This window comes from Phyllobates terribilis, unplaced genomic scaffold (assembly GCF_046119375.1).
Source record: "Phyllobates terribilis strain yellow unplaced genomic scaffold, ASM4611937v1 Scaffold_1__5_contigs__length_1240528914, whole genome shotgun sequence".
Taxonomy (NCBI): domain Eukaryota; kingdom Metazoa; phylum Chordata; class Amphibia; order Anura; family Dendrobatidae; genus Phyllobates; species Phyllobates terribilis.
The window spans coordinates 953,552,304-953,579,960 of record NW_027362761.1 but is presented as its reverse complement, the minus strand read 5'-3'; the positions used below and the strand labels follow the sequence as shown (position 1 = coordinate 953,579,960).

Genomic DNA, 27,657 nt, shown 5'->3' with positions numbered 1-27,657 from the left:
TCTTGTGATTGCTTAAAAGTTGCAGTAGAGACATCACAACTCCAAAGTGTTCATCACCACTACATCCAATCACTGAGCTCAGAGACACTTCCATCTGTATCTACTGAGCTGCTGAGATCAGTCATTTGTGGCAGTGGTGATGACTCAGGGCCGGCGTCAGCACCCGGCGCACCCGGGCAAATGCCGGGGCCCTGAGCAGACAGAGGGGCCCACTAGCGGTCGCGCACCCCGCCGGGCTATGGGCGGAGGAGAGCGGTGTCAGCGCCCGCCCTTCTCTCCCGCTTGCTCAGGGCCCCGGCAGGCGGATACTTACCTCTCCCCGTGCCTCCGCAGATCAGCTGTCTTCCTGCTCTGCGCTCCCTGTGACGCCTTTACACCGCGCCCTCCCCTGAGCCGTCACAGGGAGCGCTGAGCGGGAAGACACCGACAACGCTGGAGTTCGGACCCGAGCAGCGGGCAGCAGGCAGCAGGTGAGGAGAAGGGAGGTGAGTATTTGATTTTTTTTTTTTAATGTATGGAGGCATGGGGCAGTATAAAGAGAAGGGGGCACATCCTGCATGGGGCATTATAAAGAGGAGGGGGGGGTGACAGCCTGCATGGGGCATTATAAAGAGAGGGGGGGACATCCTGCATGGGGCATTATAAAGAGGCGGGGTGACAGCATGCATGGGGCATTATAAGGTGGGGAACATCCTGCATGGGGCATTATAAAGAGGGGGGGGACATCCTGCATGGGGCATTATAAAGAGGAGGGGTGACAGCCTGCATGGGGCATTATAAGGTGGGGAACAGCCTGCATGGGGCATTATAAAGAGGAGGGGGGGACATCCTGCATGGGGCATTATAAAGAGGAGGGGTGACAGCATGCATGGGGCATTATAAAGAGGAGGGGTGACAGCCTGCATGGGGCATTATAAGGTGGGGAACATCCTGCATGGGGCATTATAAAGAGGGGGGGGTGACAGCCTGCATGGGGCATTATAAAGAGGAGGGGTGACAGCCTGCATGGGGCATTATAAGGTGGGGAACAGCCTGCATGGGGCATTATAAAGGGGGGGCAGCCTGTATGGGGCATTATGTGGGGGTAACAGCCTGCATGGAGCATTAAAAGAGGGGGGGCCTGTATGGGGGGTAACAGCCTGCATGGAGCATTATATGGGGGCCAGTATCCTGTATGGAGCGTTATAAGGGGGCCAGTATTCCGTATGGGGCCTTATATAGGGGCCAGTCTTCTGTGTGGAGCGATTCACCGGTTTCTGAGCTATTGTGGAATTTACAATAGATATCACTCATGTAATGTAAGAAGTGAAATCTTTGCATTGTACTATATATATATATATATATATATATATATTTCTCCACTGTATCTCTGCATCATGAATCGTGGTATGTGTTAAAGGGGCCCACTGAGACTCTTTCGCCTGGGGCCCAGAAAAACCTGGAGCCGGCCCTGGGTGATGTGCTCTGTAGTTGTAACATTGCAACTGCAACTGCAACTGCAACATCACAGGTGTGGTGGTTGAGAGCTGGCACTTGAACAGTTAAAGTTGAGTATGTTAGGCATTGGTCTGGTGCTGGATTTGAAACGGGTCCAGGACCTTCTGTGGTCTCCCATTTTGGTCCAGCCAGGGCTGATGCTGCTCAGCATCATCATCAGCCCCAACGCCTAGCTGGTCCGCAAGGACAGTTTACCTCCCAGGTAGTTGTGCCTAACAATGTTAAGCCTGGGTTGCAGAGAGAGACAGTGCTTGCGAAGTCTAAGTCCAGAGTTTGCCGTACTGAGCATGTCAGTGACCTGGCGGATCATGATTGGTGGTTTTGCACCCACCTGACCCAGTGACCTGGCACCACCTGATTGGTCCACGGGTAACGTCACCAATGGCGCGTCGGTGGGCAGGGCTTAGTCTTTAAAAGGCCCGCCCACAAACATGGCGACGCGCTCAGATCATTTGAGCTGGTTGTTTGTGGTGTGCACGCTTAAACTCTTGGGCTCCTCTGAGAGCCATAGCTTTATGCAGGCAGGTAGCTTGAGCCATATAGAGCGGGTCTGCTCAGTCCGGTAGCACGCCGGCTGAGTGCACGAATACCCGGCGGGTATCACACCCACATACTAGCGCCGTCTCCTATAGCGTAGCACCTGTACCGAAGACAGGGCTACTGCTTCTTCTCCGGTCACACGTCTCCCTGCGGTTCTTGGAGATTGTGTGAACCGCTTTAGCGCCATTCCCCATAGCGTAGCACCTGTATCAAAGACAGGGCTACTGCTTCTCCAACGGTCGCACATCTCCCTGCGGTTCTTGGAGATTGTACGAACTGTCTTACCCTTCCGTGTGCATTAACACGAAGGGCTAAGATAGTTGATAGGTGCGTCGCCGGTCGCTCTTCCTCCGTGCAGTTAGCGGAGATAGAGCGTATCGCCTTACCCGGCCCGTTGTGCTGTTAACACGGACGGGTTATCAGTTTAGTTGTCGCTTTCCTTTCCACCTGGAAAGTGTTCGGTAGCAGTCCATTAGGCTGCTGTCACGGGTGTGTTGCCACGAAGATCGTCACGAGTACACAGCCTGACTTCTCGCAGCTGACTTGTTGGTGCTTTGTGTTTTTTCGGCAGTGAAGGAGTTAATTCTCTCTCTCTCTGGGCTAGCTGAGGTCCAGCCTCGCCCAGCTGCAATCAATGCTTCTTTAGTGAGACTCCTTCATATTCCTGCAGGTCTGTTTGGGAGGTGTCGGTGAAAGCTTTTCATTCAGACTTACAGAGCGGATCGTGGTGTTTGGAGTTGCTGAGATAAGTGTATTTGGAAGTGTTTTTTCCCTTTCCTCGCTTTATCATTTATCTCCTTTCCCGTTGGTGTTCCCTCTGTTGTAGTTGTGTAGAAGTTGTATGCAAGGTGGTTTTGGTTTTTCCCTTGTACTGTCTCGTTCGTCTAAATACTGTGTGTGGGCATATTATTTCTGGTTCCCAATTGTTGTGATCGGGGTCCTTCTCAGGACTAGATTACTGAGGTGCAGGGATCCTCAGGAGGTAGGGGTTACGCTGGCGGCCTGGACCTCTGTACCTTTAACAGTACCTCCAGGTTGAGGGATTAGTCAGGGCCCCAGCTTAGGGTCAGCTTAGGCCCCCTACCTCCAGTATTCTGTGACAGTGACATTTTCACCGACCAACTTAGTTTTTCTCCAGCTACCATGGATCCAGTAGCCGGTCTAGCTCGGCAGTTGCAGAGTTTGTCCATGGGGCTGGCGGACGTTAGGTCCAAGGTTTTGCATCCTCTGGAGCAAGCCGGACCAGAACCTAAAGTAGCTCTCCCTGACAGGTTCACTGGGGGGCGGGACAAGTTTTTTGTTTTCCGGGAGGCATGCAAATTGTACTTTCGGCTGCGGCCTCGGTTATCGGGCAGCGAAGAACAAAGGGTGGGAATTGTCATCTCGCTCCTACAAGGGGACCCACAATCTTGGGCGTTCTCTCTTCCCCCAAGCTCCCCGGTTCTCCAGTCAGTGGATAGGTTTTTTGCTGCTCTGGGACTCGTATATGATGACCCAGATCGGATCTCCCTTGCTGAGTCTAAGTTACGTAGGATTCAGCAGGGAGATCGTCCGGCGGAGGAATTCTGTTCGGAGTTCCGTAGGTGGGCCACGGACACCCAGTGGAATGACCCGGCTCTTAGGAGCCAGTTTTGTCATGGTTTATCCGACAAATTACAGGATGTGTTGGCACAGTATGACTCTCCCGCGTCACTGGAAGCCGCTATGGCCCTTGCCATTCGCGTTGACAGACGGCTTCGGGAGAGGTGCGGGATAACTCTACCCCCTGTAATGTCTCCACCTCCTTCAAGGTCCCCTCATATGGTGGTTCCCCTGGTCAGTCCGGAGGAGCCTATGCAATTAGGAGGGACATCATTTCGGGGAAGGGGACCGGTGGAGCGCCATAAGACAGGAAGGTGTTTCCTCTGCGGGAAAAAGGGACATTTTATTGGGGGGTGTCCATCCCGTCCCTTGCAGAGTAAAGAGTCGTCGAAAAAACTGTTGATCCCAGGTTGTGTGGTGGACGGCAATCTGGGAGTAGGTATTTCGTCCCTAGGTTCGTCTCAGTTTCTCGTACCGGCGGAGGTGGTGGTGGGTGCGAGAACTGAGAGGATATCTGTTCTTCTGGATAGTGGGGCCGGGGCTAATCTGGTTGATGCTCGGTTTGCCCGGGTTCAAGGTATGCGATTGAGTGAGTTGGCTAAACCCATCCCCATATTCTCGATCGATGCCAGGCCTCTCGGTCAGGGAAGTTTTTTGCAAGCTGTGCATGGCGTAAAACTTCAAGTGGGGGCAATACATAAAGAACTGTTGTCTTGCTACGTGTTGGAGGGTCTTCCCACTCCTATAGTGTTGGGCCTTCCTTGGTTAGCTAAGCATAACCCGGTTATTAATTGGCAAACCAGAGAGATAAGCCAATGGAGTAAATTCTGTAATAAAAACTGCATGAACACGGTCATCGGTGCGGTTACTCCTTGGGTCTTACCTCCATTTCTGGCGGACTTTGAGGATGTATTCTCGGAGAATGGGTGTCAGGAACTACCTCCTCATCGCGAGTATGACTGTTCTGTAAAACTGCTCCCTGAGGCCAAGTTACCTAAAGCTAGGTTGTATAACCTTTCTGGTCCTGAGAGGCAGGCCATGAAGGATTATATTTCTGAAAGTCTGGCTAAGGGGCATATTAGACCTTCATCTTCACCGGTGGCCGCGGGGTTCTTCTTTGTTAAGAAGAAAGATGGAGGCCTACGCCCTTGCCTGGATTTCCGTGAACTTAATCGGATTACGGTCCGAGATCCGTATCCGCTCCCACTTATTCCCGATCTCTTTAATCAGATCGTGGGCGCCAAATGGTTCTCTAAGTTGGATCTCAGGGGGGCGTACAATCTGATTAGGATGAAGGAGGGGGATGAGTGGAAGACGGCTTTTAACACTCCGGAGGGGCATTATGAGAACCTTGTCATGCCATTCGGTCTGACTAATGCCCCGGCGGTGTTTCAACACTTTGTTAATGATATTTTTCGCCACCTGGTGGGACAGTTTGTTGTCATATATCTGGAGTCCGCTAAACGTCTGAATCCCAGACAAGCTAGGTGGTCATTGTTTTTTACCAGGTTTAATTTCGTCGTTACATATCGTCCTGGGTCTAAAAATGTAAAGGCGGATGCCTTATCTCGTAGTTTCCCTGGGGCCGGGAATACGGACGACCCGATTCCTATTCTTCAGGAGGGGGTGGTGGTTTCGGCAGTATGCTCTGAGCTGGAGGAGGAGATATTGGAGGCTCAGGGGGACGCCCCTGTTGGACCTCCGGGGAGACTGTTCGTTCCAGATCAGTTGCGACAAAAGGTGATCGAGGCACACCATAACTCAGTTTTTGCAGGACACCCGGGGAGTAAAGCAACTGTGGATCTCCTCTCGCGTCGGTTTTGGTGGCCTAACTTACATAAAGAGGTGGTAACTTTTGTCGCGTCCTGTGGGGTTTGTGCGCGCTCTAAGACCTCACATACCCGTCCGTCTGGGGCCCTTTTACCTTTGAAGATCCCGGAGCGTCCTTGGACTCATCTGTCTATGGACTTTATTACGGACCTCCCTCCGTCTTCGGGTAAAACGGTCATACTCGTTGTAGTGGACAGGTTCAGCAAGATGGCACATTTTATCGCTCTTCCGGCTCTCCCTAATGCTAAAACTCTTGCGCAGGTGTTCATTGGGGAGATTGTGAGGCTTCACGGGGTACCCTCCGAGGTGGTGTCTGATCGGGGGTCTCAGTTTGTGTCCAAGTTCTGGAAGGCGTTTTGTGCACGGCGGGGGATGCATTTGTCATTCTCGTCGGCTTTTCATCCTCAGACCAATGGTCAGACGGAACGTATGAACCAGAGCTTGGAGACATATCTTCGGTGTTTTGTGTCAGAGAACCAGGAGGACTGGGCTTCTTTCCTACCTCTGGCAGAGTTTGCTCTCAATAATAGGCGGAGCGAGTCCACTGGTAAGTCCCCGTTTTTTGGGGCATATGGTTTTCACCCCCAGTTTTGTACTTTCAGTAGGGGGGGCTCTTCGGGGGTTCCGGAGGAGGAACGATTTTCCTCATCTCTCGCTTCAGTATGGAGAGGGGTGCTGAAGAATCTGAATACTATGGGGAACCGATACAAACGTATGGCTGATAGGAGGAGAGTGTCTGGTCCGGACCTAAGTGTGAACGATCAGGTATGGTTGTCTACCAGGAATATTAAACTTAAGGTTCCCTCCTGGAAACTGGGTCCCAGGTTCATCGGGCCGTACAGAATCAGTTCTATTATTAATCCGGTGGCATTCCGTCTTGACCTCCCCCCTACGTTTAAAATTCACAACGTGTTTCACAGATCATTGCTTAAGAGGTATGTGGCGCCGGTGGTACCGTCACTTTTACCTCCCCCTCCTGTGGTTGTCAATGGTAACTTGGAGTTCCAGGTATCGAGGGTCATTGATTCACGCTTTAATCGCCGGTCCCTTCAGTACTTGGTTCATTGGAAGGGGTATGGTCCTGAGGAGAGGATGTGGGTTCCTGCGTCGGATATTAACGCAGACCGATTAGTTCGGGCCTTCCACACGACTCACCCGAATAAACCTGGCCCTGAGGGTCCGGAGGCCCCTCGTAGAAGGGGGGGTACTGTCACGGGTGTGTTGCCACGAAGATCGTCACGAGTACACAGCCTGACTTCTCGCAGCTGACTTGTTGGTGCTTTGTGTTTTTTCGGCAGTGAAGGAGTTAATTCTCTCTCTCTCTGGGCTAGCTGAGGTCCAGCCTCGCCCAGCTGCAATCAATGCTTCTTTAGTGAGACTCCTTCATATTCCTGCAGGTCTGTTTGGGAGGTGTCGGTGAAAGCTTTTCATTCAGACTTACAGAGCGGATCGTGGTGTTTGGAGTTGCTGAGATAAGTGTATTTGGAAGTGTTTTTTCCCTTTCCTCGCTTTATCATTTATCTCCTTTCCCGTTGGTGTTCCCTCTGTTGTAGTTGTGTAGAAGTTGTATGCAAGGTGGTTTTGGTTTTTCCCTTGTACTGTCTCGTTCGTCTAAATACTGTGTGTGGGCATATTATTTCTGGTTCCCAATTGTTGTGATCGGGGTCCTTCTCAGGACTAGATTACTGAGGTGCAGGGATCCTCAGGAGGTAGGGGTTACGCTGGCGGCCTGGACCTCTGTACCTTTAACAGTACCTCCAGGTTGAGGGATTAGTCAGGGCCCCAGCTTAGGGTCAGCTTAGGCCCCCTACCTCCAGTATTCTGTGACAGTGACAGCTGCATTGCGGACCCCGGGGTCGGTTGCGTTCCATTAAAATAAAGTTGCCCGCAACCGCCCTCCTAACAGAGTACCAGCACAGTTTGTATTTTTTACCTCTGCTAGCTTATGCAAGAAAAATTGTTAAAACTGAAAAACCACTTAAAAAGCTCTTTTTAATACAGTCAAGGATAAGTATACTGATGGTCTCGGATATCACATGTTGGGTGGTTGGGTTATGGTGTATGGCACAGTTGGCTTAGAATGCTCCATATATGGTAGGTGCCAGCTGTGTTATACAGGAGATGCCCCACCAGTTTTACTTCTAAGGGTGTGTGCTTCACTGCATCTTTTTCCACTGTTTAAAAATGTCTGTATTTCAAGCAGAAGATGCTCACACAGGGGTGTATCGACCGTGGTCGCAGAGGTCACGACTGGGCCCATGCGGATGGGGGGCCCTTGCATGTGACGACAGCGCAAACTTCAACTGTATGTGCATTCTTGGATGCACATTCAGCTGAAGTGTACTGGGGCACAGAGACCCATTGGGTCAGTGCACAACAATACTCGCCAATCAGAGGCCAGCAGCTGACATCGGCGTGCATATGACAGCTGCAGAAGAAGATGCTGGGCAGCGGGGGAGCAGATGGGAGGTGAGCATAATTGTTTATTTTTTTCTATGTAACAGAATAGAAGTGAATACACATCCATCATAAAAAAATATATTTTATTAAGTAACATATATTAAAAACAAATAATTCAAAACTCAAAAAAGGTGCTGAAAATTGAGGAACACGGGATATGATACTGTATAATGTAAATAATAACATCAGTTTATAGTATTACAATACCAGGGCAATTCTTATAATTCTAAGAGTTTTTTGGATCTTGCAGCTAAAACAATGGTAATATATATGGGAGACAAGCATCTATAGTGTTGCAGTATGAGGACAGTGCATCTAGTCATGCTAACCTATAAATTCTGCAGTCAAACCTCAATTTGTGTTAGTTAAGATCTAATATTTACCTGCCACTGGATGTCAGATTGTAGTGATGGGGTGAAATAGCACCATGTCTCTCTGCCCCAACACGCTTTACACCCAGCTTCACCCCCTCTATCACGCCTACGGGATCCTGACAATCTATATGTCTGCTCATGAGTCTGATTCCATACGCACTGAAAATAAGTCAAAAGTAGTCCGCAGACTCCACCAGAGGGTAGCCATTGCATCTGCCAGTGCCTAGACCCCCCTAGAAGATCTTCCGGTCTTCCAGTTGACCAGTTTGATACTGCTTTGGACTATGTTTAACCTTCTCTCTCGTGGTGCCCTTTTTTTTTAACTGGACATAAATAGGATTGCATGCTTATTAATCCTGTACTTTTGTGATTCAGACATAAGACCTGGACAGAGTCATTAAGGCCACGTTCACACGTTCAGTATTTGGTGAGTTTTTTACCTCAGTATTTGCAAGCCAACACCAGGAGTGGGTAAAAAATAATAAATATAGAAGTGGTGACATGTTTCTATTATACTTTTCCTCTGATTGTTCCACTCTTGGTTTTGGCTTACAAATACTGAGGTAAAAAGTCACCAAATACTAAACGTGCTCATGTGGCCTAACAGGGAGAGAAACACAATATGGACCTGGCCTGAAGAAGCACTTCCTCCCCAGTAATCGGTTGTCAGTTGTTTTCTTAAGGTAACTGATGGAATATCACTAGGATACTAGTGATAGATAGTGAACTGTGGCTAACTATCTACGAGGACCTTCACCTATCCTTAGAATAAAGGGGTTACAGCACTAGTAAGCTTTCTCAGTTTCTCCTTGTTTCACTTTAATGGGGCTGTAAGGAAAATCCCTACACAATGGTGGCCAAGAATGTCATTATGTAGGATCCTTAGACCTTTTTGTTCTTTTGATTGGTTTTAAATACAAGATATCAGGTACTCCCTGATCACAATGTTCTGGAATGTCCTAGAGGTATACCATAACTTTTGATGTGACTAGCCCTTGATATAATAAAATATTATAAAATGATATAATAATGTATGTATTAGTACTACATACAGTCCTGTTGAGTTTGGTCGAGTGCGTCAGTGCATGATGTAACTAAAGAGGATGCACCACTAGAGTGAAGTGAAAAATTACAGAAAAATCAATGAAGCTTTTTACACTAAAACCAGCGAACATGATCTTCAGCTCTATAGAATTTTCAATGCATTTGTAACAATGGCCCACAGAGGTATTCCCACTGTTAAGATGTCAGGATAATGACCCAATCCTAACTTATTATGATAGCAACAGCTTGTTTGAATCCCCCTTTAAGCTTGTTTTACATGCCTAAAAAACTTTTGGTCAGGCCACACAGAAGGGTCTGCTTGTTTCTTTGATGGACATCTCTTAAACCCTTGTGTTTTTTTGGCCTCATTAAGGTATTAGTACAAAGGATGGAGGAGCAATTGCAGACAAAGACTTTAAAGGAAAAACACAGAAGCAAGTCCAGTTCAATCCAGGTCAAACAACAGCGACATGGAAAGTCAAGATAATAGCTGATGACGAATATGAAGAATCAGAGAATTTCCACATAATACTGTCTGAACCTGTCATGGCTGCACTAGAATTCCCCAATGAGGCGACTGTTGAGATTGTGGATCCTGGTGATGGTATGTTTATCAGTAATAAATATGAAAATCTAAAACTCATTCATTGGCACTAGACTTGAGAATACGGAAAGAAGAACTGAACTTTCAGGTGATTTTCAGAGTAGGCTGGAGTGTGTGTGCATCAAGGACAATACTATTTCTGGCCATTATCTTACTTGTGCTCCGCTTTTTTTTTTTTTTTTTTAAGCAGTTTTTACATTTGTGTTGGAAGCCTCAGCATTTTCCCTTTGTGTGCTTTGCCTTTTTCTCCCTGCAGACAGATTGTAGATAGATTTAAATAGTAATCGTTGTTTCAATTTTTTTTCCATAAATCAATAGTACTCATGAAAATAAGAAAATGTATAACATATATTGAGAAGTCTGCTTCGTTCTCCTCCTGGACTGATCATTTAAGATCAAAATTCTCAATTCATGGGTAAAATCTGTCTTCAGTGAATACAAATTTTCCCATTACTGATATAGGAGGTAACAGTTGGTGCTTATAAAGTTCTATTGAGACCTGTAACTATTGTTTTGGAGAACTTTCAGCAGAATGTCTGTGTCTTCCTCTTGTTCCTCCTCCTTATCCCCTCTCCATAGAATTTTAAAAGCACAAACTGTCATCTCCCATCTCCTAAATATGAATATCTGTCTTTACTGAATACAGATTTTACTCATGAATTGAGAGTGAAGGATCAATCCAGGAGGAGACATATAAGATACATGACAAACATTCTTATTTTCATGTGTACTATTCTATTCACTTATGAAATAAAAATTAAAATAACTGTTATACTTCAAGAAGTTTTTGAGAGTGAATGAAGAGTGTTAGAGACAAAAAATGACTGATAAATTGAAAAAAAAGCATATTTCTCTGAGAAGGCATTCATCATATTGTTAGAAGGTTGACAGGAACACTGATTATTAAATAGTATTTAAAGGGGTTTTCCCACCAACAAAAGTTTATTTTAAAATAAAAACATACCACATGGGCAGGGGAGGAAGAAGAGGAATGAACTTTTGTTCATGGGAAAATCCCTTTAAGTAAGATCATCAGCCTAATATCATAATTTTAAGCCTGTGCTATTAGGAATTAATTATTGAAGAAACTCCCATTAGATACTAATAACAAGGAAAAATAGAGTGCAGACTTCTTGTATTGAATAAATATTTTACACTTTAATGATTAACAAAAATTCATACATGATAACATTATTACAAAAAAGATACAACAGAGGTAGATATAGAGAGAATAAAAAGGTCACCCGAGGAACAACAAGGTAAGTATGGAGTTTTAATGGTACTATTGCACAGCCCCAGATATGGAATATTTCCAACCTAGGAATATATATAGAGGGAGCCACTAAGAAAATTAACTGCTAGTTAAAGCACTATACAGAATTGATCTAAACAGTACATAAGAAAAAATACTAATGTGTTGTGCAGAGAATCTCAGTATAGACCACTCCTATAGAACAATAGTGGCAAAATAGCATAATAACCAGAAGGTGCATAGTAGTCATCACTTACCCATGAGTATAAGTGCAAGTGCGGACAACCCCGACGCGCGTTTCGCGTTAGCTTTTTCTGAAAGGGGTATATCAAACATTTTTATTTTCATGTGTACAATTCTATTCACTTATGAAATAAAAATTAAAACAACTGTTATTCTTTAGGTAGTTTTTGAGAGTGAATGAAGAGTGTTAAAGACAAAAAATTACTGATAAATTGAAAAAGAAGCACATTTCTCTGAGAAGGCATGCATCATATTGTAAAGGTTCTTATCTTCACTTGTACTACTGACTTATGAAAAAGAATGTGTAGTTACCATATAAATTCATAAAGTGACCTTGTAGTCTCAGCACTATACTAGTCTAAGTACTAGACTATTAGAAGTTATGCATAATAGATACTGTATATTAAGTGTTCCCTGCTTCTCCCTAGAATCTATGGTATACATTACAAAGTCAGAGTATAAAATTGAAGAAGACATTGGGGAACTACTAATTCCCATTAGACGGTCGGGGGATATCAGTCAAGAACTTATGGTAGTCTGTTCAACAAACCAAGGTAAGTTAATTAAGAATTCTGAATATTAGAACGTTACATATATTCACTGTAGAAGGAAATCTGAAATTTGTGTAATCTTTGCCAATTAGCTTAAATATAAAAATAAGTGATCTCTACAGTAAGACAGTGGCTCAGTGGTAATTGCAGCGCTGGGGTCCTGGGTTCAAATCCCACCAAGGACAAATCTGCAAGGATCTTGTATGTTCTCCCCATGTTTGCATGGGTTTCCTCCCACACTAGAAAGTCATACTGATAGGGAATTTAGATTGTGATCCCCAATGGAAACCATGAGGATAACGTTTATAAAACACTGTGGAATATGATTGCACTACATAAGTAAGCATCTGTGTATGCTATATAAACATATATACTGTGAATACCAGTAGTAGTCAGTTTAGTTTATCTGTTTTCAGAAATCTAGAGTACTCAGCTGGTAATTGAAGCTTTGCCTAAACTATGAGGCATATTTCAATATTTGCAAGGGATTCATGTTTAGGTTGGTCCCATCCCCCTTCCCATTGAGTGGCTTGAACATGGACTTTAATTCCTCTTTAAATGCACTCCAGTTTAAGTAATCAAGGCTTGTAACATAGTAACATAGTTTTTAAGGTTGAAGGAAGACTAAGTCCATCTAGTTCAACCCATAGCCTAACATGTTGATCCAGAGGAAGGCAAAAAAAAAACATGTGGCAAACACTAAGCTCCACATTGGGGAAAAAAATTCCTTCCCAACTCCATACAACAATCAGACTAGTTCCCTGGATCAACGCCCTATCAAGGAATCTAGTATATATAACCTGCAATATTATACTTTTCAAGAAAGGCATCCAGGCCCTTCTTAAATTTTAATAGTGAATCACTCATTACAACATCATACGGCAGAGAGTTCCATAGTCTCACTGCTCTTACAGTAAAGAATCCGCGTCTGTGATTATGATTAAACCTTCTTTCCTCCCCTCATATATTTGAACATGGTAATAAGATCACCCCTAAGCCTTCGTTTTTCCACAGTAAATAACCCCAAGTGTAATAACCTGTCTTGGTATTGCAGACCCCCCAGTCCTCTAATAACCTTGGTCGCTCTTCTCTGCACCCGCTCTAGTTCAGCTATGTCTTTCTTATACACCGGAGACCAGAACTGTACACAGTATTCTAAGTGTGGTCGCACTAGTGACTTGTATAGAGGTAAAATTATGTTCTCCTCATGAGCATCTATGCCTCTTTTAATGCATCCCATTATTTTATTTACCTTTGCAGCAGCTGCCTGACACTGGACACCAAACGTGAGCTTGTCATTCACCAATACACCCAGGTCTTTTTCAGTGACAGTTTTGCCCAGTGTTTTACAATTAAGCATATAATTATACATTTTATTTCCTCTGCCCAAGTGCATTACCTTACATTTATCCCCATTAAAGCTCATTTGCCATTTATCAGCCCAAGCTTCTAGTTTACATAGATCCTCCTGTAATATAAAATTGTCCTCCTCTGTATTGATTACCCTGCAGAGTTTAGTGTCATCTGCAAATATTGAAATACTACTCTGTATGCCCCCTACAAGGTCATTAATAAATATGTTAAAAAGAGGCGGGCCCAATACTGACCCCTGTGGTACCCCACTGTTAACTGAAACCAAGTTTGAGTGTGTTCCATTAATAACCACCCTTTGTTTCCTATCACTGAGCCAGTTCTTAACCCACTTACATATATTTTCCCCTATCCCCATTGTTCTCATTTTATGTATCAACCTTTTGTGTGGAACCGTATCAAAAGCTTTTGAAAAGTCCATATACACAACATCCACTGCATTTCCTTGGTCCAGTCCAGAACTTGCCTCCTCATAAAAACTGATCAGATTAGTTTGACAGGAACAGTCCCTCGTAAACCCATGTTGATATTGGGTCATGAGGTTATTCTTCTTCAGATACTCTAGTATAATATCTCTTAGGAAACCCTCCAGGATTTTACCCACAGTAGAGGTTAAGCTTACTGGCCTATAATTTCCAAGTTCAGTTTTTGTCCCCTTTTTGAATATTGGCACCACATTTGCTATACGCCAGTCCTGTGGTACAGACTCTGTTATTATGGAATCTTTAAAGATTAAAAATAATGGTCTATCTATGACGTTACTTAATTCCTGCAGTACTCGCTGGTGTATCCCATCCAGGCCCGGGGATTTGTCAACTTTAGTGATTTTTAGACGCCACCATACTTCCTGCTGGGTTAAGCAAGTGACATTTCATGGAGAATTTTTGTCATCACTAATCATGTTTTCTGTCATGCGATTTTCTTGTGTAAATAAATACTGTTGAAAAAAAATCATTTAGCATATTGGCTTTTTCCTCATCCTCATCCACCGTTTCACCCAGACTATTTTTAAGGGGGCCAACACTATCATTTTTTAGTTTTTTACTATTTATGTAGTTAAAGAATATTTTGGGATTATTTTTACTTTCTCTGGCAATGAGTTTCTCTGTCTCAACCTTTGCTGCCTTGATTTGGCTTTTACAGAATTTATTTAATTTTCTGTATTTATTTAATGCCTCATCACTACCTACTTGCTTTAGTTCGCTAAATGCTTTATTTTTGTCACTTATTGCGCCCCTTACAGCTCTATTTAGCCATAGTGGTTTCCTCCTATTTCTAGCATGTTTATTCCCATAGGGTATATATTGTGCACAGGTCCCATTCAGGATGCTAATAAATGTCTCCCATTTGCTTTGTGTAGCTTTATGTCTCAGGATATCGTCCCAGTTTATTGCACTAAGATCATCTCTCAACCGTTGGAAATTTGCCTTCCTGAAGTTTAGTGTCCTTGTAACCCCTCTACTACACATCTTATTAAAGGATACATGAAAACGTATTATTTTGTGATCACTATTACCCAAGTGACCCCCTACTCGTATATTTGATATGCGGTCTGGCCTGTTGGTTAATATTAAGTCTAGCAGTGCCCCCTTTCTTGTTGGATCCTGAACCAGTTGTGAAAGGTAATTGTCTCTCATAGTTGTCAAAAATCTATTGCCTTTGCTTGAACTACAGGTTTCTGTTCCGCAATGTATTTCAGGGTAGTTGAAGTCCCCCATAATAATGACTTCTCCTTGAGTCGCTGCTTCATCTATTTGCTTTATAAGGATATTCTCCACTGCTTCCATTATTTTTGGAGACTTATAACAAACCCCTATCAGTAATTTATTATTTTTTCCCCCTCCCCTTATCTCCACCCACAGGGACTCTACATTTTCATTAGATTCACATATATTCTCACGCAAGATGGGTTTTAAGGACGATTTTACATATAAACAAACACCCCCCTCGCTTGTTTGTACGGTCATTTCTGAACAGACTATACCCCTGTAAATTAACTGCCCAGTCATGGCTCTCGTCCAGCCATGTCTCAGATATCCCCACCAAGTCATAATTATTTTCCAACAAAATTAATTCTAATTCCTACATTTTGTTGGTGAGGCTTCTGGCATTAGTGTACATGCATTTTATGTATCTCTCTGTATCTCTCTGTACCTCTATTCCTTCTTACTATATTGACTGTTCTAACCCCACCCCCAATTTCTTTATTTGTGCCCAGGTCACTATCTGCACTATCTTCCCCACATATAAAATGAATACCCTCCCCCCAATCCCTAGTTTAAACACTCCTCCAACCTTCTAGCCATTTTCTGCCCCAGCACAGCTGCACCCTCCCCATTGAGGTGCAGCCAGTCCCTAGCGTAGAATCTGTAGCCAACTGAGAAGTCAGCCCAGTTCTCCAGGAACCCAAACCCCTCCTTCCTACACCAGTTCCTGAGCCACTTATTTATCTTCCTAATCTCCCGTTGCCTCTCTGGCATGATACGTGGTACAGGTAGTATTTCAGAGAATAATACCTTGGAGTTCCTTTAAGCTTGCAGCCTAATTTCCTGAAATCATCTTTAAGGACCTTCCACCTACCTCTAACTTTGTCATTTGTGCCAATGTGCATCATGATCGCTGGGTCCTCACCAGCCCTCGCAGTAATCTGTCAACCTGATCAGCGATGTACCGGACTCGAGCACCAGGTAGGCAGCACACTGTTCGACGATCCCTGTCTTTGTGACAGATTGCTCTATCTGTTCCCCTAATAATTGAGTCCCCCACTACCAGCCCCTGCCTGGCCTGGCCTGCTCTCCTATTTCCCCCCTTACTGGAGCTGACACTCCTCCGGCTTTCAGAGAACATGCCTTGCTGCAGCAGTGCTACCCCTGTACCGACACCCCCCTCATCTGCCAACTTTGCAAATTTATTGGGGTGTGCCAGATCAGAACTAGCCTCCCTGGCACTCTTCCCTCTACCCCCTCTTCTAATGTCACCCAGCTAGCGGCCTCACTGTCCTGCAGCTCCCTACTACCACCTTCCTTTCAAACAATGATTATGATGAAGGCAGGGTGAAAAAGTAAAAGCCCCTCCTGTTCCTATGTAACCTTTTAGGTATAAACTGTAATTTTGGATTTTCAGAAGATGCTAAACTACTCCCCTTTTTAATTCCTATAGGCACAGCTACAGGAACTGTCCCATCTTCAGTTTTGTCTTATTCTGATTACATTACTCGTCCAGATGACCACACCAGCATTATTCGGTTTGACAAAGATGAAAACGAGAAAAACTGTCGCATCATCATCATAGATGACTCTCTGTATGAAGAAGACGAGCTCTTCAATGTCACTCTTAGCATGCCAATGGGTGGACGAGTGGGGAATGAATTCTCTCGTGCTAAAGTGGTTATCCTGGCAGATGCAGATGATGGTAAGAGAAAACTGTATGCCTGATATAAAACGAATATAAAATATAGAATAATCTACACTTCAAAAGAAAAATAAAAGTTGTGCAATAGTATACAATGGGATGTCTGCACTGTTGGATCCTGATATTTGTCACTGCAGTTTAAAAAAAATGCATCTGGATATTGTTTTTTTACATGCAAGAGAGACGTAGTAGACTGCACTTTTCTAGGTGTATACAGTTTTTTCACATTAATAATGAATGGTTAAAGGATCCAACTTTACATTGCACACATTATTCTCTTTTAGTAGTATATGTTTTTTGCAATATACATTTAAAAATCCCAGTGTGTTGGCAAGCTAGCCTTATATACACATTAGAGGAAATAGTAGGGTGGTAACACAACCAATGTGGCAGGGGTTCAGGACATATGTTACTGAATTACTACATCCGGAATAGCAGTTTAATTTAGCACAATATTTCCCACTGTATAAATATTGTGCTGAGTTATTTTCCTTGTCTGTTACATCTGTCCATGCATTTCAATTATATGTTCTCATCACAATTGATGATTTATTTACCAAGAAAGGTTACATCTTAGTTTTATCCTAGGTAAGAATTTCCTCCATTCAGTAAATATTTACATATAGGTAAGTGACTTTACCCAATTCTCCTTAAAGGGAATCTGTCACTAGGCTTTTGCTACTATATCTGAGAATAGCATGATGTAGGCAAAGAGACCCTGATTCCAGTGATGTATTACTTACTGGGCTTCTTGCTGCAGTTTTTATACAATCACTGTTTTATCTTTTACAGCTCTAGCAGTTCCTTGAATGCTGAGCTCTGTATAACCCCGCCCACACCACTGATTGGCAGCTTTCTGTGTACACTGTGCATAGGCAGAAAGTTGCCAATGGAGTGGGTTATGCAGAGCTCATGAATATGGAGAACTACATGGCAGCAAGTTTATTAGTCCTCTAGTGAAAATCTCCTGGTGATAACACAGGAATTTTATCAAATCTGTACCAAGCAGCCCAGTAAGTGACACATCTCTGGAATCAGAGTTTCTATCTCTGCATTGTGCTGCTCTCAGATTAGGTGGCCAAAACCTGGTGACAGATTCCCTTTAAGTATAAACAATTTTCTGTATCCTTGTTGACGATGATAACGAAAATAAATAGAAGTAAATTAGTAATAGTAAGGGCTCATGCAGGCGTTGGTGGATCTTGGTCCAAGCACGAACTACAATACACAGAATGTCCATGGGTCTCATGACCTGAACTCGACAGCAGCATAAATGCCTTTGAGGCTGTTGAGTTCGGGTCAGGAGACCCGCGGACATACCGTGCATTGCGTTTCATACTCGGAGCAAGATCCCTGGACGTCTGCATAAGCCCTAACAATGATGCTGAGGGTACTCAATTTAATAAAAACTTTTTTCCATTGACCTTTCCATGTAACTACAGCAATACATTACTTAAAATGTCGAATGTGTATTATCTTTACATAAAATAGTATAACTCACATTGCTTTACATAAAATAGTATAACTCACATACAGTGTATATCTCGGCTTCTGGATCATTAAACTGTTTTCTGCAAAAGAAAACCATGTGCTCTACAGCAGACAACCCGCATAGTGTTTTTGTAAAGTTATGTTAAATTGTTTGTCATGCTGAAACAAAAAATAATTTAATTGCATGTTACCCCTCTGTGAGCGGGACAAGCCTTCAAAACAACAATACTATTCAGTGTACAGTACGATACCTGCAGGGGCATGCCAGTAATGGAGTGGTTGGGAAATGCCAATCCTTCTGCTTCCACCCAAGACCAAAAGTTGTCCTGTTGCACTGTCAATATGATGGGATGAGCAGCAACCTGTACCAGTTAAATCCCCCAAATTTTAGTTTTCCCTTTTTTGAAGGTATGTCCATGGATGTCAAACACCTATCTATATTTCAGTGCTTCACACTAACGGAACGGGAATAGCCAATGAAATCTATGTGTTGCTTGTTTTAGCTTAAAATAGGGTACGTCCTCCTATAAATGTTTGTTTGCTTTCTAATTTCTCGTTTTGAGGATTGTTTTTTCAATTCTCAATAAAGTTACGTTCTCTAATTTCATTTCGATTCAACCTCAATTTAAACATGATTTCAAGTGGATTAGGTCAAAGTAAAATAAAATCCCCCAAATCCCACCCATATTGCATTTTAGTTCATATAGATGCCATGGGTGAATAGTTCTTTTCAAACTGCCAATTACATGGTAAAGGAAGCAGACTAGTGCCATTGTTCACCTATTTTACATTTTGGCTATCTAGCACCTAGTCTTTTTCGTATCCTTTAAGACAGCTCAAGAAGCACCTGGGCACGGGAACATGATCTCATGAATTTCCTGCTCATGCTGTATCCTACGCACACAATCTATGTACAAAGACTTGAAGGGTAGGGGAAAAAAGAAAAGGTTTACTTCCCTTGTAGACACACAACAAAGGTAAGCTTTCTTAGGCTGCTTTCAGGGGCTCCTTTGAGGATTAGTGTAAATGGCTCTTTTTCAGAAACAACAAGGTAAAATGAGAACATGGGTAGATGGCTGATATCACTGAGGCAGACGGATTAATAGGTGGAAGAGGGGTATCAGCCTAAGGACCATATAAATAGTATTGGGAACCATAGTACGTGTTTAACAAAAAAAAACATCAAGAATGACTGATATAGCATCTATGCATACCAGATAAGAAACATCTATCAAAATTAGATAAAAACCAATAAGATTCCAGCTCTCATTTTTCAATTGTCCCATTGAGAAAAAAAGGCAGCAATATCATTGACTAACTATTGTTCTTTTTTAACACAAGCTTTCATAAATATTGCCCAATTTGAACAAAAAATGTTACAGGTAAGGTATATCAGTGCCAAATAGCTCTAGTTTTTAAGGGAGTATTCCAAAAATTGAAGCATACCATTTAGGGAAGAGCGAACTTGCTCGTCACTGCTTGGTACTCGTCCAAGCATCACAGTGCTCGACAAGCTCAGTGCTCAGCGATTATTTCCAGGTTGCTCGGGCGGGAACTCAGTTCCCCGTTCTACATGTTTGGCGCTCTTTAGAGAGCCAATGAACATGCAGGGATTGCTTGCCACGCACGGTAATACCGTAGCCATGTTGGTTGTGGGCATTACAGTGATTGGCTGGCCACACAGCGTCATCAGGTCTATATCAGACCTGGCGCCGCTATGCTCGTCACAGTGCACCCCGGAATCAGGCAGAGTAGGGAGTGTTGCTGCTGAGTCAGGGAGAGATTTGCTTGTTTAGAGTTAGTATAGGTATTCCACAACATATATCTATATATGCATCAGAACTAACAGTCCTTCTGAGGACTAATCCAGGTGTATATTTTCAGTGGTGAAGGTGATAGCAGGAGTTAGGCAGGCAGGCAGGCAGTGTATGTGGCAGACTGCAGTGCATATAGTGCAAGAGGGTCCATAGCACGTTCCTGCTGCTGCTGTTCTTACAGATATTTGTAGACATAGCCCCGGGTATCAGGGGCCAGGGCAATTTTTTTTTTATCTTAATCCTGGTTATTTGCTTAAAAAGCAGTCCAGAGTACACAATTTTTCTGCTCCATTAGCTTGTTAGCACTGCAGAATGCAGCCAGATCTGTTCCATATTTCAGCGATAAAAATCCAGAAATTTGAACATAACCTGGAAAATATTGGCCTCCTTTTCCGTTCTCTTGCAATGTGTCGGTCAAGCTATTCACACTAGGTCTCTGTGTAGAATAATATTAGTAAATTACAGGCCTGCTATTTAAAACCGTGGTTCTCTGTCAGACATATCACATATAGCAGTGTTCCAAAATCAGCCATTTCTGCCTTCCATTTCGTTGTGGTGTGTCGGTCAAGCTATTCACATTAGGTCTCTGTGTAGAATAATATTAGTAAATTACAGGCCTGCTTGTGGTTCTCTGTCAGACGTATCACATATAACTGCGTTCCAAAATCAGCCATTTCTAGTGATTGTGGAAAATATTGTCCTCCATATAAAATGGGCAAGGTGCATGGTAAAGGACGGGGAAGTGGACGTGATGGTGATGGTGCATGCAGAGGCCGAGGCCATGGGCAAGCTGAAATTGTGGCACAACAAACACCCACATCTTGTCGCCCGACCTTCCTGTTCCAATTGCTAGGGGACCACAGCACACCACTATTGAACCCAGAGCAATGTCAAAAGGTTGTAGGTTGGATAGCAGATAATGCTTCCAGTCACTTTGCCACCACCAGTACCACCCTGTCTTCCACATGGTCAAGTCTCAGTAGCCGTGAGTCTGGACCACATATTCCTCACCCTGATCCTCCTTCTTCCCACCATGCCGAGTGCCTGGAGACAACTGATCCCACACTTGGACACTCAGAAGAGCTGTTGATTTTTCCATTTGTAGATTCGGGCCTCTCGCCCGGCCAGCTTCAAGCAAGTCAAGAGGAGAACGCGAGCAGCGATGCCCAAATATTTGAGCAGCCACGGACACATGAAGTCAACGGTGGGAAAGTGCAATTACTGTCGCAAGAGGTGGATGATGATGATGAGACACAGTTGCCAGAAAGTCAGGAGGAGGACCAGGGATCAGAAGTGGAAGACGAGGTGGTGGATGATATAGTAACTGACTCAACCTGGCAGGGTGACATGCAGAGTGAGGACAGCAGCACACAGGGGGAGGGAGGTGTAGCACCACAACAAGCAGGAAGAAGCAGTGTGGTGGCCACAAAGACAAGGTGGGAAAGCATTCCCCGTAACACCAACACAACGGAAGTTGCCAGTACCACTGTTAGGTCTTCCCGAGTCTGGTTGTTTTTTAACGACTCTGCAGATAACCCCAAAAAGGCCATTTGCACCACCTGCCAGGCCAGCATCAGCAGGGGTAACAAAACTAGCAACCTGACCACCACCAGCATGATCAGGCACATGGCAGAAAAGCACACTACTAAGTAGGCTGAACCCCAGGGTCCAGAAACAGTATCTGTGGGTGACACCACTGATTCTTCCACTGTTGTGCGTGCATGCCAATCCCCTGTCTGTGGCACATGCAAAGATGCCTCCCACTCTGCCCACTCTCAACTAGTACCATCAACAAGCACATCCACTTTCTTGTCCCAGAGCTGTATTCAGTTGTCCCTACCCCAGTCCTTGGAACGCAAGCGCAAATACGCAGCCAATGCCCCACAGACCCAGTCGGACCTTGGGATGGAACACGTCCTCCTGACGCCGAGGATTGCGAGCCCTAGGTCAATCAGGGTTGCCCCCACATTCTACAGCTCCTGCACCTCCTCCTCTTCAGCCTCCATCTTCAAAATTAGCACATCAGTCAGAAGCTGGAAGCACTGCAGCACTGCCTCAGCCAAGCGGCAACAGGCTGTGCTGAAGCTAATATGCTTAGGTGACAAACTGCACACAAATTAAGAGTTGTAGACAGCTCTGAAAGAGCAGGCAGATCTGTGGCTGACACTGCTGAACCTAAAGCCATGAATGGTTGTGTGTGGCAAGGGCCGGAACCTGGTGGCAGCTCTGAAGCGTGGTGAGCTCACACACATACCATGCCTGGCCCATGTGCTTAACCTTGTGGTTCAGCGGTTTCTCCAAACCTACCCAGATCTGTTGCATCCGCTTGTCAAAGTACACCGCGTGTGTGCCCATTTTAGAAAGTCAGCTACAGCTTCCCTCGCCCTTGCCGTGCTTCAGCAGCGTTTGCAGCTTCCATCTCACCAACTGGTGTGCCATGTCCCCATGCATTGGAACTCTACATTGCAGATGTTGGGAAGTATTTGTGAGCAGAAGAGGCCAGTTGTTGACTACCAGCATCAACAAGGCCATCTGTATTCAGTTCAGACTCCACACATAAGACCTCAGGAGTGGACATGGATGTCAGACATCTGTACCATACTCCAAAACTTTGAGGAGTCCACCAAGATGGTGAGCGGCGATGATGCCATAATTAGCATCACCATCCCGCTTCTCTGTCTTCTGAAACGCTCTCTGCTCACAATTATAGAGGATGCTTTGCAGGCGGAGCAAGGAACCATACAGGGAGATTCCACACAGCCCAGCCTCATCTCATCCCAACGTGGATTGGGTGACAATGAGGAAGAGGTGAAGGAGGAAGAACAGGAGTTAGTTTCCTGCGCTATAGACAGTACTACCTGCACAGCTGTCATACCGTCTGTTCAGCATGGATGGCCTGAGGACAGGGAGGAAGAGGATGAGGAGGAGAGCATGGTCAGTCATCCTCTTGGTGAGGACATGGAAGTCTTGCCTCTTTGCAGTCTGGCACACATGGCTGAGTTTATGTTACGCTGCCTTTCCCGTGACCCTCGCATTGTCCAAATTTTGGGTGACAGTCATTACTGGTTGGTGACACTTCAAAACCCACGCTACAAGGAGAACTTTCTGTCTCTTATTCCCTTGCCGGACAGGCCTAATAAAATGGGGCAGTACCATTTGCCCTTGTTGCGGAATTATTAAAAAAATTCCCATCTGAAAACGCTGGCGGGAGAGGTCACAGTTCATTGGACAACCAAGGAGTATAAGTGAGAGAGACGCAAATGCAATCCAGCAGAGGCAGAGGAACACTGTCAAAATTCTGGGACAGTTTTCTCAGACCCTCCCATCGTTCAGGCCCTGAGGCGCGGGGTACTCTCACAAGGAGGGAAAAGTTTTGGAAAACGCTGAGGGAGTACCTTGCCGACCATACCAACCTCCTCCGTGATTCCTCTGTGCCTTATAATTATTGGGTATCCAAGCTGGACACATAGCATTAACTGGCTCTCTTCGCCTTGGAGGTCCTGGCTTGCTGTGCCACTAGCGTTTTGTCAGAGCGGGTTTTTAGTGCTGCTGGTGGAATTATAACCGATAGGCGCATCCGCCTGTCAACTGAAAATGCTGACAGGCTGACTCTTAAAAAAATGAACAAGGGTTGGATTGGGCCAGACATCTCAACACCACCGAATGATAGCAGCGTAGCATAAACTCAAATACAGTGTCTTTTTTTGGGAGGTCTAACTCTATTCGCATGCACCTCTGTCTTCACACCCAGACATGGGTATAAGCTTCCTGATTTTATCTATTTGCTCTTGTCCTCCTCCTTCTCCTCATCCTCATCCTCCACCACCATATCACCACAATATCTACTATATCACCATATCTTTGTCTCTTGCAAGGGGCATTGAACTTCCTCCAAATTTTTGGCAGCCATTGCATTCACTGCATAGGTAAACAGTATGGGAGACCTACTTCCTAAAAATGGGAACATTGTTTTCAGGAGGCCCTCCGACCTCTATGTCTCTTGCAAGGGACATTGGCGTTCCTCCAAATTTTTGGCAGCTATTGCATTCACTATAAAGACAAACAGTATGGGAGACCCACTCCTTTCAAATTGGAACATGTTGTTACAGTGGCCCAGCTCTATGTGTCTTTAAATTGGTATTGGGGTTTTTCCCAAATTTTGGCAGCCCTTGCAGTCACTACATAGGCATTACCACTATAGGAGACCCACTCCTTTATAATGGGAATAGCAAAGCATAGCCAACTGCTGGCCCTTTAAGACTAGTAAGGGCTGCCTGATGGCCCTATAAAAATAGTGCTTGTGACACCAGATGGCCAGATAAAATAGTAAAATGTTAAAATGACATTTCCTGGTGAATGCATTTTTCACCATTGAAAGCAATGCAAAAGCGATACCTGTGAACATAGCCCAAGATGTGGAGGAGCATTTTTGTTTTTGGTTATTTATTTTGGCTTATATACAAGTCATTGTATTGTCCTGAAAAGGATGCTCCTTAGCATTTTTCCCAGGAAAATTCATTTTGGTTTAGTTTTTGTATGTTTTATTGTGAGTCCGTAAAAGTGGTGTAATACCTCTGACAACGTTGTTGACAGCAGTGACCTAGGAGTCAGAAATGCTTCCAGGGGTCTTCCTCATGCTGTTCCCATGTCATTTGAGCACTGTTCCCATCAATTTGGGCAATTTTTAGGCCCTCGGCAGACCGCCAGTGGGGTCGCTGGAAAAATGCTCCAGTTTCCCATAGACTTACATCGGGCTCGTTACTCGGACCGAGCACTCGAGCATTTCAATTTGCTCGACCCGAGCAACGACTACCCGAGCATTTTAGTGCTTGCTCATCAGTAATACCATTAAGCCCTAGTTGTAAAATATTATTTTCCTTTCACTTAAAGGAGTTCTCCTGGAATATAAAAAATAATAACTAAAGCAAATATCAACATACATAAATTCCTAAATAATTTCAATTCGCAAATCACAGTCATTTGGTCTAGGGAGGTAATCAGTCTAGTATTAAAATGGCCACTGCATTGTTACACTGACAGGAACCCGTCCTAGAACGTTAGCAGGACAGGAGACTGTGCCCCGTCTTAATATTCTAGGACAGGTGTCTGTCAGTATGACAATACGGCGTCCATTATAACTTACCTCTCTTGATAAAACGTATGTGATTTGCTGATTAACAATATTTAGGAATTTATTCATAATGAAATTTACTTTAGTTATTTAATTTTGTCTATTGCCAGAGAAATCATTTAAAAATAAAAAAGTATTTGCATCCATTTTCCATCTTCTTCACCATGGCCAGCATGTAAAAAGAACTTGATAAAACCATAAAGGTCCATCTATGAGGATAAAACCATAAGGACACCGCAATCCTTGGACTGGCTGTCGGCTCTCCTGACCTGAGCGTGACAGTATGTATTTCTATGCAGCTGTCACGCTCAGGTAAGGAGAGCTGACAGCCAGTCCGAGGATTGCGATGTGATCCTCACGTGAGCTGTACAGCTGTCTGACTGCGCCCTAAATGTCCATATCTGAGAATAAAACCATAAAGGTCCATCTCTGAGAATAAGGTCTATCTCTGAAGATAGTGAAATATGTCAGCCCTCGTAGGTAGTAACTTAAGAAGCATCAGCCTAATTATTTGTACAAACTAAACCTTGTACCGTGGAGTAAAATCCTCTTATCCTATGAAGGTATTTAGATAAGTACAAGATATAGTGCTCAGAGAAAGACCAGCACTAAGTGAGCATTAAGCTATTAGTTTTGTGTGTTGGCAGCATGAATGAAGGGGGAAAAAAGGTAGAATTCAATTTCCTTTCCTCTTTGCATGAGCTGATTGAATAGTTTAGCTATTCGATTGGAGAGTGCTGAAACATTTGACTGACCATCGTAGTCTATCCTATAGACAAAAATAGAGCAGTGGTTGCAGATTGGCACTACTACCCTATGCACACAGAGGATTTTAGGAACCCTGTTCTAGAGATCAGAACCGATGCCAGTGATCAGACCCTCATTGATCATACCTGTTGTTTCTGAGACAACCAATTTAATATTCACATCTTACTTTAAAAGGGAACTGTACTTTTAATAAACTTTGCAAAAAGCAATAGTACTTGCAAATATAAGTAACTTTATAATATTTATTATCAGAGAAATCTGCTTCTTTCTCCACATATGAGCCACTTCTTCACCTCTCCCTGCCTCCTTAATTTGTCATCCACTCTGAAACAAGAGCTCAACTCTGTCTTGCTCAAGACAAAATTGTTTGCCAATGCAATGAAGTATCATGTTACATAGCCTATAATACTCTATGGAGTATGAGGGAGAGTAGTGAGGAGCAGAGTAGAAAAACAGGCAGAGGGAGACACAGAAAGATTGTGCTGAGCTGTCTAACAAGTCCTTTACCTCACCCCAGAGCTTGATTCCACCATACTGATGCATTTCTCTGTGGGATAACTAAGGCATAAAGAGTAGGAATCCTTCTCTGTGTGCTGTGCTGTGTATGGGAGACATCATAACAGCTAGTCTATTCCCACTAGCTCAGAGTCAATTGTAAATTAAGAGATAAAGTCTGTAAAGGGAGAAACTGGTGAAAATGCAGAATACAAGTCATATCATGTCATTCCTCATATACACAGAGAACAGCTTACTTATTCTGAATGATTATTTGAAAGTATAGATGCTTTTTAATACTGAGCACATGAAGTTATAGGCCATAAAGGGAACCTAACAGCTGATACATGGTACCCAATTCAGGGGCAGCATGTATCAAATGCTGGCTGCATTTCAGCCATATATGTTTAACTATGAAACGCTGCAGGGTTTAATAGCAGGTGGCATATACACACGCATGCAGGGAGAAACCTGTCACTCCAGGCCAGCGAGTGGGGAGAAGCCACCATGGATTTGTCTATCCATCAGTCACTCACGCAGCTTGGTCTACTGTCACCACAGCGTTTCAGAGTTACACATACATGGATGACATCATGCAGCCAGGGTCTAATACATGCTGCCTATGGATTGGGTAGCAAATATCAGCTGTCAGGTTTAATTCAGCTGTCCCTTTAATTCGGGGACCACACTTTTAAAAGATTTTGATGACAACCTGTTTCCTTCTTATTTCTGTCTGGTGAACTTTTATCATGGAAACCTTATATCAGTATGGTTTCCTATTTTCTAATTCATCCTTTAAACTGTTTAGGCTTTATTGTGATATGTCTCAGACATAAACTTACCTTTCTTAGCTACTACACTATTGCATTGAGTTTAGCATATTATAGTGCTGTATTTGTGAGTGAATTATGTCTTATCACTTTTCATTACAATGTATATACAGTACAGACCAAAAGTTTGGACACACCTTCTCATTTAAAGATTTTTCTGTATTTTTATGACTTTGAAAATTGTACATTCACACTGAAGGCATCAAAACTATGAATTAACACATGTTAAAGAAAAGCGAGTGGCCATCATTACTTTAAGAAATGAAGGTCAGTCAGTCCGAAAAATTGGGCAAACTTTGAATGTGTCCCCAAGTGCAGTTGCAAAAACCATCAAGCGCTACAAAGAAACTGGCTCAAATGAGGACCG

At 43.9% G+C, this 27,657-nt stretch overlaps 1 protein-coding gene across 1 annotated transcript in view; it reads left to right on the top strand.

The window, feature by feature from the left end:
• The window catches only part of FREM3 (FRAS1 related extracellular matrix 3), a 105,549-nt gene that overhangs the window by 49,981 nt on the left and 27,911 nt on the right, over nt 1–27,657 (top strand). Inside the window, exons 4-6 of the mRNA XM_073642298.1 lie at nt 9,700–9,930; nt 11,854–11,979; nt 16,507–16,758. Of these exons, the coding sequence (XP_073498399.1) occupies nt 9,700–9,930; nt 11,854–11,979; nt 16,507–16,758 (609 nt within the window). The remainder of the gene's footprint in view (nt 1–9,699; nt 9,931–11,853; nt 11,980–16,506; nt 16,759–27,657) is intronic.